Genomic DNA, 14,602 nt, shown 5'->3' on the forward strand with positions numbered 1-14,602 from the left:
GTATTCCACTTGGTAAAAATGTATTGTCCTTTTGATATTTTTAAATTTTATTTGCTAAAATCTTCTTTTTTTTTTTTTTGGTGGTAATGGGGTTCCTGGAAGCCCTTCTACCTCTGGGCTACACTCCCAGACCTATTTTATATTTTTATTTGGAAACAGGGTCTTCTAAGCCAGCGCGCGTGGCTGGCTTCGAACCTGCACGATCCTCCTGTCTCAGCCTCCCAAGCACGGGGATTACAGGCATGCGCCACCACGCCTGGCTTGTTTAGAATTTTTACATCATGTTTTGAAAGATAATACTGATACTTTCCTTTATTTAATGTCTTTGTTAGGTTTTGGTTTCAGAATAATGCTGGCCTCCTAGAATGAGTTGGGAATTATTCTCAATTTTATTGAAAGAGTTTATGTACAGTTGGTATTGGGTTTTCATTTTGTATTTAACAGAATTTACCAGTAAATTCATCTGTTTTTGGACTTCTCATAGAAAAATGAAAATCTAAACTGCAGTTCAGTGTTACTATAAAGGGCTATTCATGCCGGGCATGGTGGCACACGCTTGTAATCCCTGCACTTGGGAGGCTGAGACAGGAGGATCATACAGGTTCGAAGCCAGCCTCAGCTACTTAGTGAGGCTCTTAGTAACTTAGTGAGAACCTGTTTCCAAAAATAGGTCTGGGAGTATAGCCCAGAGGTAGAAAGCCTCTGGGTTCCACTCCCAGTACCAAAAAAAAAAAAAGGGCTATTCACTTTATCTATGTTTTTCTTAAGTGAGCTTAACTATATCTTTCAAGTAATTTTTCATTTCATTTAAGTTGTCAAATTTAACGGCATAACATTATCCTTAGTCTTCTTTCAATATCTGTAGAATTTGTAGTGATACCACCTTCCCCCCTCTCTTTCTATCTATCTATCTCTCTATCTCTATCTCTATCTCTTTTTGGTTGTTCCAACTTTATTGAAGTCTCTTACAGACGACACAATTCAAATAAGAACCACAATCTTTTATTTTAAGGTCAGTAGAAATCTGAGTTGTGTTTTACTACAGAAGAATATAAAATACATTAAACTACAGACTATAAGTAAATCTTAAAGATTAACATTATATCCTGATTAAACCAGATATTTAAGTTTCTTCCAGCTGAGCATGGTGATGCACACCTGTAATCCCAGTACTTGGAAGACTGAGACAGGAGGGGCACAGGTTTGAGTCCAGCCTCAAGAACTTAGCAAGACCCTCAATAACTTAGCAAGAACCTGTTTCAAAAATAGAAAATAAGCCAGGTGTAGTGGCACATGCTTGTAATCCCAGCATTTGAGAGGCTGAGATGGGAGAATCGTAGTTTGCAGAGAGCCTCATCTACTTAGTGAGGCCTTTTGCAACTCAGTGAAACCCTGTTTCAAAATAAAGAATAAAAACAATTGGGCTAGGGGTTTAGCTTGGAGGTAGAATGCCCCTAGGTTCTATCCCTAGTACCATAAAATAATAATAATAATAATAATAATAATAATAATAATAATAATAATAATAAAATAGGGCTGGGGTATACCTCAGAGGTAGAATGCCTCCAGTACCAAATATATTTTTTAAAAAGGAAAATTTTTTAAATAAATGGTTCCTTCTTAAAAGCTTAACAACTGTTACAGCTCAGGCCCACTTTGAGGTATTTAGCCCCAACTTTCACAATCTATTAGAAGATACTTTGTTGCTAAATGAAAAGGCTTTATTTTTTTATCATGGAAAATTATACTCATAATATTAGAGAGCAGTCATTTCTTGCCTTACAAATGTAAAATAAATTCTCTAGAGACTATTAGCTCACTTTGCAGGCTTAAGTAGGCACAATTTTGGAAAAAAAAATAAAAGCAGACTTCATTATGAGAACTGAATAAAGCAGACATTTTTCACAGGAAGCCTCTCTGTTTTTGCTAAGAGTTCTTTCAATCTTCAAGTTTTATTTATTTATTTATTTATTTATTTATTTATTTATTTATTTTGGTAGTACTGGGGGCTTTCTACCTTCTGGCTATACTCCCAGACCTTTTTTTTTTTTTTTTTTGGTGGTACTGGGGTTCCTGGAAGCCCTTCTACCTCCAGGGTACACTCCCAGACCTATTTTATATTTTTATTTGGAAACAGGGTCTCCTAAGCCAGCACGCACGGCTGGCTTCAAACCTGCGCGATCGTCCTGTCTCAGCCTCCCAAGCGCGGGGATTACAAGCGTGCACCACCATGCCCGGCCAGACCTTTTTTTTTTTTAATACATATTTTATTTGGAAACAGGGTCTCACTAAGCTGCTGAGAGCCTCACTAAGTAGCTGAGGCTGGCTTTGAACTTATGTGATCCTCCTGTCTCAGCCTCCCAAGTGCAGGGATTACAAGTGTGCACCACCATGCCCAACAATCTTCATTCTATTCCCAAGATCATTGAAAATGGAAAGAATAAATATGTTGGCCCTTAAAGCAGCCTTCAAGCCGGGTGTGGTGGCGCACACTTGTAATCCCTGCGCTTGGGAGGCAGAGACAGGAGGATTGCGCTGGTTCGGAGCCAGCCTCACTGGCTTAAGAGACCCTGTTTCCAAATAAAAAAATATAAAATAGGTCTGGGAGTGTAGCCCGGAGGTAGAAGGGCTTCCAGGAACACCAATACCACCAAAAAAGAAGGAAGCCTTCATTGTGTCAAGGGAATGTCACAACTCATGACTCCACTCCTGATACTTCATGCCATTTTCTACTGCTAGTGTCTTCTCCCATCCATTAGAGTATTTGAAGGTCTCCATATTACAAACTAGCTTTTTAAAATTTTAGATAAAACATGTATATCTTTAGAAAAATGTGTTTAGTAAACACTCTTCAAGTCCTGCACCTGGTTTCCTGGTATCTCCAGCCCCTCCTCAGGCATTAGTGCCAACTACTTAGGAAGATCCCTTGACCATTAAAGATTAGAATTCAACAGAGGAAACAAATTCAGTTGTCAAACGCCTGTTGCTTATTTAGTGCAAAGCTATGTAACATAACAAAGCTCCACTAAACTTTATCTCATGCAAACTTAAAATTTTATTTATTTATTTATTTATTTATTTATTTATTTATTGTGGTACTAGGGGTGGAACCCAGAGGCTTTCTACCTTTGGGCTATACTCCCAGCCCTATTTTATATTTTATTTGGAAACAGGGTCTCACCAAGTTGCTGAGAGCCTCAGTAAGTAGCTGAGGCTGGCTTCGAACTAATCATTCTAGACCCCCAATGTAGATCATGAATCTATTTTAGACACAGACATGTTAAAACAAATATATACATTTTTCCAGTCTTCCTAAAAGAATTGTATTTTTGGCTGACAATTTTATCAACATTATAGATCATATCTTTTGCTAAGAAACATGTTGTATTGTTTGTTTTTGTGGTCCTGTGATCTAACCCAGAGCTTCAAGGATGCCAGAGCAAGCACTGTGTCTCTGAACTACATTCCCAGCTCCAAAGTACATAATATTTTATCTGAAAATTATTCTGGTAACCTGACACATGGCCAGGATTCTGAGACTAGAATTAAAGGCATTCTTTTGTGGTTCTGTCCTTAATAAAAACTTCAGAGGAAACCATGAAGGGGCATCCAGCTTAGCAGAGACACTGATCAGACCTTGGTGATGTTTTCCAACAAATCCAGCAGGCAAGCGGAGTGAGTTTTGTACTGACAGGGCTGTCACCACTGTCAGTGCTGACAGTACACTGTTTTGTACCAGCTGGTACACTGTTTTGTACCAGCTTTCCATGGCCACCTCTCCCAGCATCATAGTCCTGCTGATACTCATCTTGAACCTGGGCCCCCTTCAGCCCATGTCCATACTGCCTGCCCTCCTTAAAGCCTGCATCCCGGTATGTGTGAATAATCCGGTCATCCAGATGTGGTTCATTTATGTACTACACCTCATTTTATGCATCTTCTCTTGAATAATATTTCACAAAACAGAATCCACATGCTGGGTTTTTTTTTTCTTCATTTTATCAAAACCAATAATGATCTTTATGTCACCACTTTTGCTGAAGAGCTTATAAGTTTGTTCTTCAGTCATATAAAAGGAAAGATTCCCAACATACAATGTATAGATTTGCTTCAGTAATTTTTCTTGTTCTTCATTGTCACCCCACAAGTGCTGATCCCAGTACTGACTCAGCTCCATACAGAAGTCGCTCTGCACAGTGCCTTTGGAAAACCACTCCACATAGTACAGAAAAGTAGAACCTTTCTTTCTTTCTCTCTCACTTTCTTTTTTTTTTTTTTTTTTTTTTTTGAGTTGTAATTAAACCCAAAGGTGAGCCAGCTGTGGTGGCGCATGCTTGTAATCTCAGCATTCGGGAAGCTGAGACCTGGAGGATCGTGGTTTGCAGACAGCCTCAGCTACTTAGTGAGGCCCTCTGCAACTCAGTGAGACCCGGTTTCAAAATAAAGAATAAAAAATAGGGCAGGGGGTGTGGCTTGGAGGTCACGTGCCCCTGGGTTCCATCCTCAGACCCGCCAAAATAAATAAATAAAATAAATAAATAAACCCAAAGGTGTTTTATCTGAGTTATATATGCAGCTCTATTTTTTTTTTGTTTTGTTTTGTTTTGAGATAGGATCTCACTAAGTTGTCCAGGCTGGCCTCGAACTTGTGATCCTCATGCCTTGGCCTTCTGAGTACCTTTAACTTACTTTCTTTTTAAATATTTTATTTTTATTTTTATATTGTACATTGTATATTTTTATTTTATTTGTACATTGTAGTCTCACATCATAGGGACATACATGCACATAGCACTTGGTGAGCTTCCCCCTGGTTCATGCCCCACTCCCTCCCCTTTCTCATACATATTACTAAACTGGGCATTGGCATTCTCACCTATGTGTAGAACATCAATTGAAGTGTCTTCTTTGTTAATATACCCTTCCCTGGACCACCTCTCTCAATTCACTGGGGTTTCTTTTTCATTATCTAAAGTCCCTCTTGTGTCCTGATTACTTTCTAGCTCCCACATATGAGAGAAAACATATGACCTTTCACTTTCTGTGACTGGCTAATCTCATTGAACATAATGTTCTTCTGGGTCTATCCATCCATTTTCCTGCAAATGGCATAATTCTTTTCTTTACTGCTGAGTAGAATTCCATTGTGTGGATATCTCATAATTCTGTAATTCATTCATCTGTTTGATAGACACCTAGATTGGTTTCATAATTTGACTATTGTGAATTATGCTGCTATAAATATTGATATGCATGCATTACTATAATCTGATTTTAGTCCCTTCAGGAAGATACCCAGAAGTGAGTGATATAGCTCAAACATATGGTGGATCTATTCCCAGTTTTCTAAAGAATCCCTACACTGATTTCCATAGTGGCTATACCAATTGGCAACCCCACCAACAATGTATAAGAGTTTACCTCTTATTTTTAGTACTCATGTCTTTCCTACTCCTATGATCAGACTTGATCTTTTCAAAGAATTAGCTTTTGGATTCATTACTTTTTTTCTATTATTTTTTATTCCTATTTTACTGATTTTTGTTTCAGATCTCTTTTATCTCTTCTGTTTACCTTGAGTTTGGTTTCTCTCTTAAATTTCTTAAGGTAGAAGCTGAAGTTTTCAATTTGAGATCTTTTTATCTTTAATTAATAGGTACTTAATTTCTTACTACAAAGAAATTTCTGATGTTATAAATTTTTACTATAAATTTCTTACTAAATAGCCTTTAGCAGCATCCAGTAAATTTATATTAATTCAATTTAAAATTTCTTCTAATTTGTTTTTCTTTCTTTTGTGATCATATTTAGAAGTATATTATTTATTTTCCAAACACATGGAGATTTTCCAAGAATCTTCTTGTTTTTAAATCTAACCTATTTCCATTGTGGTTAGAGAGTAGTATGCTATGTATGACTTGAATCCTTTTTAACTTTTTTTGGGGGGAGGGGGCAGTACTGAGGATTGATCCCAGGAACATTCTGCCTCCAAGGTACACCTCCAGCCCTATTTTTTATTCCTTATTTTGAAACAGGGTCTCATTGAGTTTTGTAGGGCCTAAATAGCTGAGGCTGGCCGCGAACCTGCAATCCTCCTGTCTCAGCCTCCCAAATACTAGGATTACAAGCATGTGCCACCACACCTGGCTCCTTTATAACTTATTGACTTTGTTTTATGACCCAGAATATTGTCTATCTCAGTAAATGTTCCAAGCTCAAGATCCTTACAATAGAATGATTTCTATTCTGCTGTTCTATAAATGTAGTAGTCTTCTATATGTTCTTAGTAAGATGGTTAATAGATTTGGACACTTCTACTGTATCCTGGGAAGGATATTAAAATTCATTAATTTATGCCTGTACCTGGATTTCTTTGTATCTCCTTCTAGTTCTATCAGTCTTTCCTTCATATATATATATATATATATATATATATATATATTTTTTTTTTTTTTTTTTTAACTTGGGGTATTCTACCTCTGAGTGACACCCCCAGCCCTATCTTTTATGCTTATTTTGAAACAAAGTCTCACTAAGCTGTGGAGTGCCTCACTAAGTAGCTCAGGCAGGCTGTGAACCTGCAGTCCTTCTTAGCCTCCCAAGTGCTGCAAGTACAAGTGTGTTTCACCATGCCTAGCTCCCATAAAATTTTAAGCTATTTTCAGTTACATAAATGTTTAGGGTTGTTATAGCTCCTTTCTCATTATGAAGTGAGCTTCTTTATCCTTGAAATTTTTTATTGGTCTGAAGTCTACATAGTTTGGTGTGTGTGTGTGTGTGTGTGTGTGTGTGTGTGTGTGTACACATATAATGAGATACATCAATCACTCCAGCCGTCTTTTGACTACTCTAGCATGGTATATCTCTTTCTTATCCTTTTATTTTAACCCGTTTGTGCCATTATGTTTAAAATGCATTTCTTGTCCACAGCATGTTTGAGTTTTGACATTTTGCCAAATCTGAAGATCTCTGCCTTTTAGTTGGGGTGTTTAGACCATTTACCTTTAATATAATTTTTTTTTTTTTTTTTTGGTACTGGGGATGGAACCCAGGGGCATTCTACCTCTGAGCTATACCCCTAACCCTATTTTTTATTATTTTTTTATTATTTTGAAACAGGGTCTCACTCAGTTGTAAAGGGCCTCACTAAGTAGCTGAGGCTGTCAACAAACCACGATCCTACTGTCTCAGCCTCTCTTGGGATTATAAGCATGCATCACCATGCCCAGCTAACCTTTAATATAATTCTTAATAGGGTTAGATATGAGAATACCTTTGTCCCAACTATATTTTGTTTGCTTCTTTCTTTTTGTATTCTTTTGAATTTTTTTCTATTTTTATGATTCTACTTGGTCTCATTTGTTGACATATTTGCTGTAGCTCTGTTATCTTGTTGGGTGTTCTAGGGTCTATAGCATACATTACTAACTTTTCACGGGCTATGTTCAAGTGATACTATACTAGTTCATGTATAATAATAGAGTCTTACAGTAATATATTTCCATTTTTTTATTCCATTCTTTATACTATTGTCTGTGCATTTTACTTTTCACATCCAAAATACATTGTTATTATTTTGGTGTAAACAGTCAGTGGTTACTTCAAGAGATTTAAATAATGAAGAAATATAAGTCATAAATATATAAACCTATGGTATCATTTTCTTTTGCCAAATGGTATCTTTTAACATTTATTTTATAATTGTGAGTCTATTGGAAATTAAGTTTTTTCAGCTTTTGAATGTCTGAAGACAAGTTATTTCATTTTGTAAAAACTTACTTGTTCATTTACTTATGTGATACCTTTTTAAATTGTGGTAAGCCGGGCATGGTGGCACACACTTATAATCCCAGCACTTGAGAGGTTGAGACAGGAGAATTGCACAGGTCTGAAGCCAGCCTTGGCTACTGAGTGAGGCTCTCAGCAACTTAGTGAGACCCTGTTTCTAAAGAAAGTATAAAATAGGTCTGGGAGTATAGCCTGGAGATAGAAAAGCCCCTAGGTTCCACCTCCAGTGCCACAAAAAAAAAAAAATAGTAGTAATAAATTGTGGTAAAAAACAAAAAAATTTGATCATCATAACCATTTTTAAGTATATATAGTTCGGGTATACTAAGTATATTTACATTGTTATGAAACAGGTCTCCACATCTTGCAGATTGAAAATCTGTCCATTAAGCAACTCTTCTTTTCCCCTTATCCTCCATTCCTCATAACTAACATTCTACTTTTCGTTTTTATGGATTTGATGATTTTAGATTTTCATATAAATATGAAGGGTATAGTTTAGAGGAAGGGGTATAGTTCAGAGGAAGGGGTATAACTGGAGGTATAGTTCAGAGGAAGAATGCCCCTGGGTTCAATCTCTAATACTGCCAAAAATTAGTTAACTAGTTAATTAATGCTCTTATGAAAATAAAAATACATTGTCGTTTTGTTACTGGCTTACTTAATTTAGTAAAATATCTTTAAGGCCTATCCTTATTGTTGCAGATGATAGGATTTTCATTTTTAAAGGATGAATGATATTCCATTACAGTCGGGCATGGTGGCGCACGCTTGTAATCTCAGCATTCGAGATGCTGAAACAGGAGGATCCAGGTTCATGGACAGTCTCAGCTACTTAGTGAGGTCTTTTGCAATTCAGTGATACCCTGTCTGCAAATAAAGAGTAAAAAATAGGGCTTGGGGTGTAGCTTAGAGGTGAATGGCCCTGGGTTCCATCCCAGTACCTCAAAAAAAAAAAAAAAAAGATTTTATTACATGTATATGCCACATTTTGCTTACTCATTCATCTGTCAGTGGAGATTTGGGCCACTTATACCTCTTAGCTAATATAAATTAATGCTGCTTCAGCCAGGTGTGGTAGGCCACACTTGTAATCTCAGTACTTAGAGGGCTAAGTACGATTGCAGATTCGTGGCCAGCCTCAGCTGCTTACTAAGGCCCTTGGCAACTTAGTGAGACCCTGTTTCATATAAAGAATTTTAAAAAATATAGGGCTGGGGGTATAGTTCAGAGGAAGAATGCCCCTGGGTTCAATCTCTTAATACTGCCAAAAATTAGTTAACTAGTTAATTAATGCTCTTATGAAAATAAAAATACAGATATCTTTTGAGACCTTCCTTTTAATTCTTTAGTTTTAGTGGAGGTTTTTTCTTTTGAGCTTGTACATAAAAGTAAGATTGCTAGTTCATATGGTAGATCTGTTTTTAGTTAAAGAACCTCTAGGCCAAGATGTCCATCAACAGATGAATGGATTACAAAACTGTGGGATATGTACACAATGAAATTTTACTCAGCCATCAAAAAAAACTCAATTACATAATTTTCAGGGAAATGGATGGAACTGGAGGACATTATGCTAAGTAAGATTAGTCAGTCACAAAAAATAAGAAATCAGATGCTTTCCCTAATATGTGAAAGCTAAGGAGAAATGGGTTATAGGAGGAACTCTAGATGAAAAAGGAAATCATATAGAGGAGCAAACAAGACAACCTAAATGAGGGGATGGGAGGGGGGAAGAAGGAAATTCTCTAAAATACACAATATACTTAAACATATCAAAGTCAACCACTAAGCCAAGCAAGGGAAGAAGGAATGGGGAGAGAATCGGGTGGGAATTGGGTAGGGGTTAAATCAGTGATGTGTACATAAGTTTTTTACCCCAATATGATGTATGAATATAATGCACCAATAAAAAATTTAAAAAAATAACCTCTAGGCAGGCATGGTGGTGCATGCTTGTAATCCCATCTTTTGGGAGGTGGAGACTGGAGGATCGAGGTTTGGGGACAGCCTCAGCAATTTAGTGAAGCCCTTCACGACTCAGTGAGACCCTGTTTCAAAAAATAAAAAGACTAGAAACTAGGGCTCGGGCTCAGGGTGTAGCTTAGAGATACATTGCCCTTGGGTTCCATTCCCAGTACCACACACAAACAAACACACACACACACACACACACACACACACACACACACACACACACACACACGAACCTCCATACTGTTCTCCATGGCATACCATTTTATAATCCCATCAACAGTGCACAGAGGTCTCCAATTTCCCACATCCTTATTTCTGAGCTTTTTTTTTTATTGTTATTTGTTTGTTCATTTTCTGTGGTACTAGAGATTGAGCCCAGGAACACTCTATCACTGAACCACATTCCCATATGGTAGAGGCATACATGCACACATCACTCAATTAGCCCTTACCAATTTCCACCTCATTTTTCCCCTCCCTCCTTCTCTTGTTTGGCTTAGTGATTGACTTTGATGTTTGTTAATGTAATCTTGTACATTAGGGCTTTTTTATATCTTAAATTTTGAATGTAGCATATAGTTGCAATAACTACTTTAATATCTTTCTCTGCTAATTCTAACAAAAGTGTCAGTTCTAGGTTGATCAGGTTGATTTGGTCTTTCTCATGAATTGCTTTCCTGCCTCTCTTTGCATGCCTGGCAATCATTGAATAGACGTCTAAAATTTTGGATTTTACTTTGTTAGTTGCTGGATGTCTTAATTTTGGCCAGAAGCAAAAGTCTGTCTACTTGTAGTTTTAACTTGAAGAGGGCTTGCTTTTATGCTAGGATTTTTATAGAAAGTCTTTTAATAATAGCCACTCCTAATTTCCCTTTGAAAGGCTATGTACACAGATGACTGTAGGATAAACTCAAACTAGGCAGAAGGAACTTTTGAAGATACCCTTGGGATATTAAGCTGATTTGGGTGGGAGGTACCAGAAATTGAACCCACAGGCATTCTACCTCCGTGCTACACTCCTAGCCCTTTTTTTTTATTCTTTATTTTTGAAACAGAATCTCACTAAGTTAGTTGTTGAGGGACTCACTAAGTAGCTGAGGATGGCCATGAACCTGTGATTCTTCTGTCTCAGCCTTCTGAGTCATGGGATTACAAGTTTGTACCACCACACTCAGATAAATCAATTTCCCTTCCTTCCTTCCTTCCTTCCTTCCTTCCTTCCTTCCTTCCTTCCTTTCTCTCTCTCTCTCTCTCTCTCTCTCTCTCTCTCTCTTTCTTTCTTTCTTTCTTTCTTTCTTTCTTTCTTTCTTTCTTTTTATGGTACTGGGAATTGAACCCAGAGGCATTCTACCTCCAGGCTATACCCCCAGCCCCATTTTTTATTCTTTATTTTGAAATAGGGTCTCACTGATTGCAAAGGACCTCACTAAGTGCTCACCGAGATCCTCCTGTCTCAGCCTCCCAAATGCTGGGATTATAAGTGTGCACCACTATGCCCAGCTGCTTTATTTTTTTAAAACAGGTTCTCACTAAGTAGCTGAAGCTGACCATATGAACCTGTGATTCCCCTGTCTCAGCTTGTACTAGGATTACAAGCATGCACCACCATGCCCAGCTTAAAGCCAACTTCTTCACCCTTGTTTCTGAGAATTTAAGTTATTTGGATCTGGAAGCTAAATTTAAATAAAAATTTTGTGAAATTTCTAATCATGCTATTATTTTATTCTTAGAATTAAAAAGAAGAAAGAACAACAACGTTATGCTGAAGAGCAGAGAATCATAAGAATGAATGTTAATGAAGAATCATATTCAGGGGAAAAGATGAGTGAAATTTTAGCACAGTTACAGCTTGAAGAACTAAAAGTAATCAGAGAAAAACAGCAACAGAGAGAAAGGGAACGCATAAGGTAATTTGAAAAATTCTGCATGTAATTCTGGCTCTAGAGGAAACTTAGTAAGAAGTTGGTGTTTCATTTTCTTTAAGAGATCTGGCTGTGTCTTCACATACTTGTCCTAATTTAGGGGAACATAACTTGATTAAACATCTTGATTGGCTTATATCTTTCAGAAATAACACTGCATTCTTCTTTTTCTTTATTTTTTTATTTTTTATTTATTTATTTTTGTGCTGGGGATTGAACTGGGGACATTTTTACCTCTGAGCAAAACATCCAGTTTTATTTATTATTTATTTATTTATTTATTTATTTATTTATTTATTTATTTTTGTGATACTGAGGTTCCTGGAAGCCCTTCTACCTCCGGGCTACACTCCCAGACCTATTTTATATTTTTGAAACAGGGTCTCTTACACCAGCGTGGCTGGCTTCGAACCTGCGCGATCCTCCTGTCTCTGCATCCCAAGCGCGGGGATTACAAGCGTGCGCCACCACGCCCGGCTTATTTTTTATTTTGAAATAGGATCTCACTAAGTTGCTGAGAGCCTTGCTAAGTTGCCAAGGCAGACCTTGAACCTGTGATCCCCCTGTCTCAGCCTCCTAAGTACTGGGATTACAGACATGCACCACTACGACTGGCTAGCACTGCATTTTTCTTAGTGTTATTTTCCATTGCGATTAGAAAGAAACAAGGTATAGAGATCTGAAGTAATTTTAATAGTTTAAGCTGATTGTAAAGTCAGTATTCATGCTTACTCTTTCTCCAGTAGTTCATGTTGTCTGATCTACTGTGTTTTATAGATATGTAGAAGCTTTACGTGCCCAGGTTCAGGAGAAAATGCAGCTGTATAATATTACTTTACCTCCACTATGCTGTTGTGGTCCTGATTTTTGGGATGCTCATCCTGATACCTGTGCCAACAATTGCATTTTCTATAAAAACCACAAAGGTAAGTTTCTTGAAGGAAGAGTTGGGGCCTAATAGCAACTTTTTAAAAAGTAATAAAAGTAGTGATTGATAGTACTGGTTTAGTATTTATTGAATTGAATGCTTAGTATATATGATAGAGTATTATAACTTCTTTACAAAACAATCCACTGAGGCAAAAAAAAAAAAGTTTTATTTTTCTTTGTTACTTGTTATCATTTTGTCTCCATTTGTGGTGGGAAAATGTTTCTAGCTAATTTCTCTGTGTTCAAGGTCCTTGTTTATCTAAAGAGTATTAGAGTTTGCCTTTTATGGCTAAGTTAGGACTATTCAGTTGAATTCCTAATTATCCATGTACTTTAGTGATATCTGCTACAGACTTATTACCATATATACCCATAATAGACTTTCAGTTGTCACAAAGGACACTGAGGTAAATGACAAACTGTCAGGAACCCCAGGTAGATTAAATAGAGGTCTTCCTTTGGTCACTAATGTTTCTGTTTCCTGTCTATCTTTTAACTATTGATTCATATGTTATACAGATTATAGGCCTTATATGCACACTAAAAATAACCAGCATTTGTATTCCTAGTGCAACTCTTCTGTGTGATAAGTTTATCAGCCCTGTGAGGTAGGTGTGTGTGTGTGTGCACGCACGTGTGTAGGTGTGTGTGCGTGTATCACTAGAGATTGAATCCAGGGGTATTCTGCCTTTGAGCTACACCCCCAACTCTCCTTTGTACATTTTTTATATTGAAACAGGGCCTCACTAAGTTGCTAACAATGGTCTTAACGTATGATCCTCCTGTCTCAGCATCCCAAGTACTGGAATTACAGGTGTGCACCACTATACCAAGCTGAGTTATATTTTTAGAAACACAGATCTAAGCATGCAATTACCTATTATAAAACCTCTAGGGCTCCTCATGACAGTATAGAGTGCATGTCATATTCCACATATTTTCTCTCTAGACTAAGGTCATACTATACTTGCTATTTCCAGTGAGATATATATATTATACCTTATACAGTATATATATATATTTATGTATACACAAATATACATATATTTTTACATACATATATACATATATTATACAGTGTATATATATCATATTTATGTATATATACATACATAAATATAAAACACACTTAGTTTTCTCTTATGGTGCCTTTTTTTATTTATTCCCATTAATCCTTCCAGACCTACCTTAATAGGTATTACTTCTTGAAATCGTTTTAGTTCCCCCTAGATAGTTATTTATTAATTTCTAACTTCATTCTTTGATGACATTTTATATATGCCTCCAGTTCGGAAGTATTGCACTGCAATTTTATTGTTTTTGTATCTATCTTCTCCATTCTTTTTTTCTGTCCTCCTAGAGCTCTTGTCAGGTTGTATGCTCAATAAATGTTTTCAGTGGGTAAAGAAGCAGTAATAATAGGAAAGAGTTGTTTAGAATTTGACTTTCACCATACAAACCTTTATTTGCAGCATATAATCGGGCATTGCAGTCAGTCATCAATTCCTCTGATATCTCTGAGGGGAACTCAACTCTTCGAAGTGCCATTCGTAATTTTGCTTATGCTCACAGACGGATTTTAAAAAATCTTTACTAAGAATCTGAAGTCAACTGAATCAACTGATAATATTTCAGCCTTCATTGAAAATCAACCCTGAGAAATCATTCAGGAAGAACTTTGAAAATGTATAAGGTGTATTGTCTAGAAAGAAATACTATTCCATGTAATAACTATCTGTACAAGTACATCTCTCCCTTGGGACCAACATTGAAAGTTGACTTCCAGACTTGTCTCTTTGATGTGAACCATGTGGAACTCATTGTTTTAACAAATGATCAGACAAGTAAAGTGTCTCTTTTGCTCTGCTCTGATCAGAGAAGGTCATGAAAAATCATTAGTATCATCTCACTTATCATCTTTCTAAAATTCTGCCTTGACAATATTGGAAATGTCTAAATGAAGAAGAAAAGAAAGTGATGAAATA

At 36.7% G+C, this 14,602-nt stretch overlaps 1 protein-coding gene and 1 pseudogene across 2 annotated transcripts in view; one reads left to right on the forward strand and one right to left on the reverse strand.

The window, feature by feature from the left end:
- Positions 1-14,214, forward strand: part of CCDC15 (coiled-coil domain containing 15) — a gene marked incomplete at both ends in the record, with an annotated part of 89,565 nt that extends 75,351 nt beyond the window's left edge. The window contains 3 exon segments of the mRNA XM_080719499.1: positions 11,496-11,672; positions 12,465-12,613; positions 14,090-14,214. Of these exon segments, the coding sequence (XP_080575625.1) occupies positions 11,496-11,672; positions 12,465-12,613; positions 14,090-14,214 (451 nt within the window).
- Positions 3,615-4,221, reverse strand: LOC308272098 (nuclear cap-binding protein subunit 2-like; annotated as a pseudogene). Its single transcript has one exon. The product of its transcript is annotated as a nuclear cap-binding protein subunit 2-like (transcript).
- Positions 14,215-14,602: the final 388 nt, after the last annotated feature.

This window comes from Muscardinus avellanarius, assembly GCF_963383645.1.
Source record: "Muscardinus avellanarius genome assembly, chromosome: 1".
Taxonomy (NCBI): domain Eukaryota; kingdom Metazoa; phylum Chordata; class Mammalia; order Rodentia; family Gliridae; genus Muscardinus; species Muscardinus avellanarius.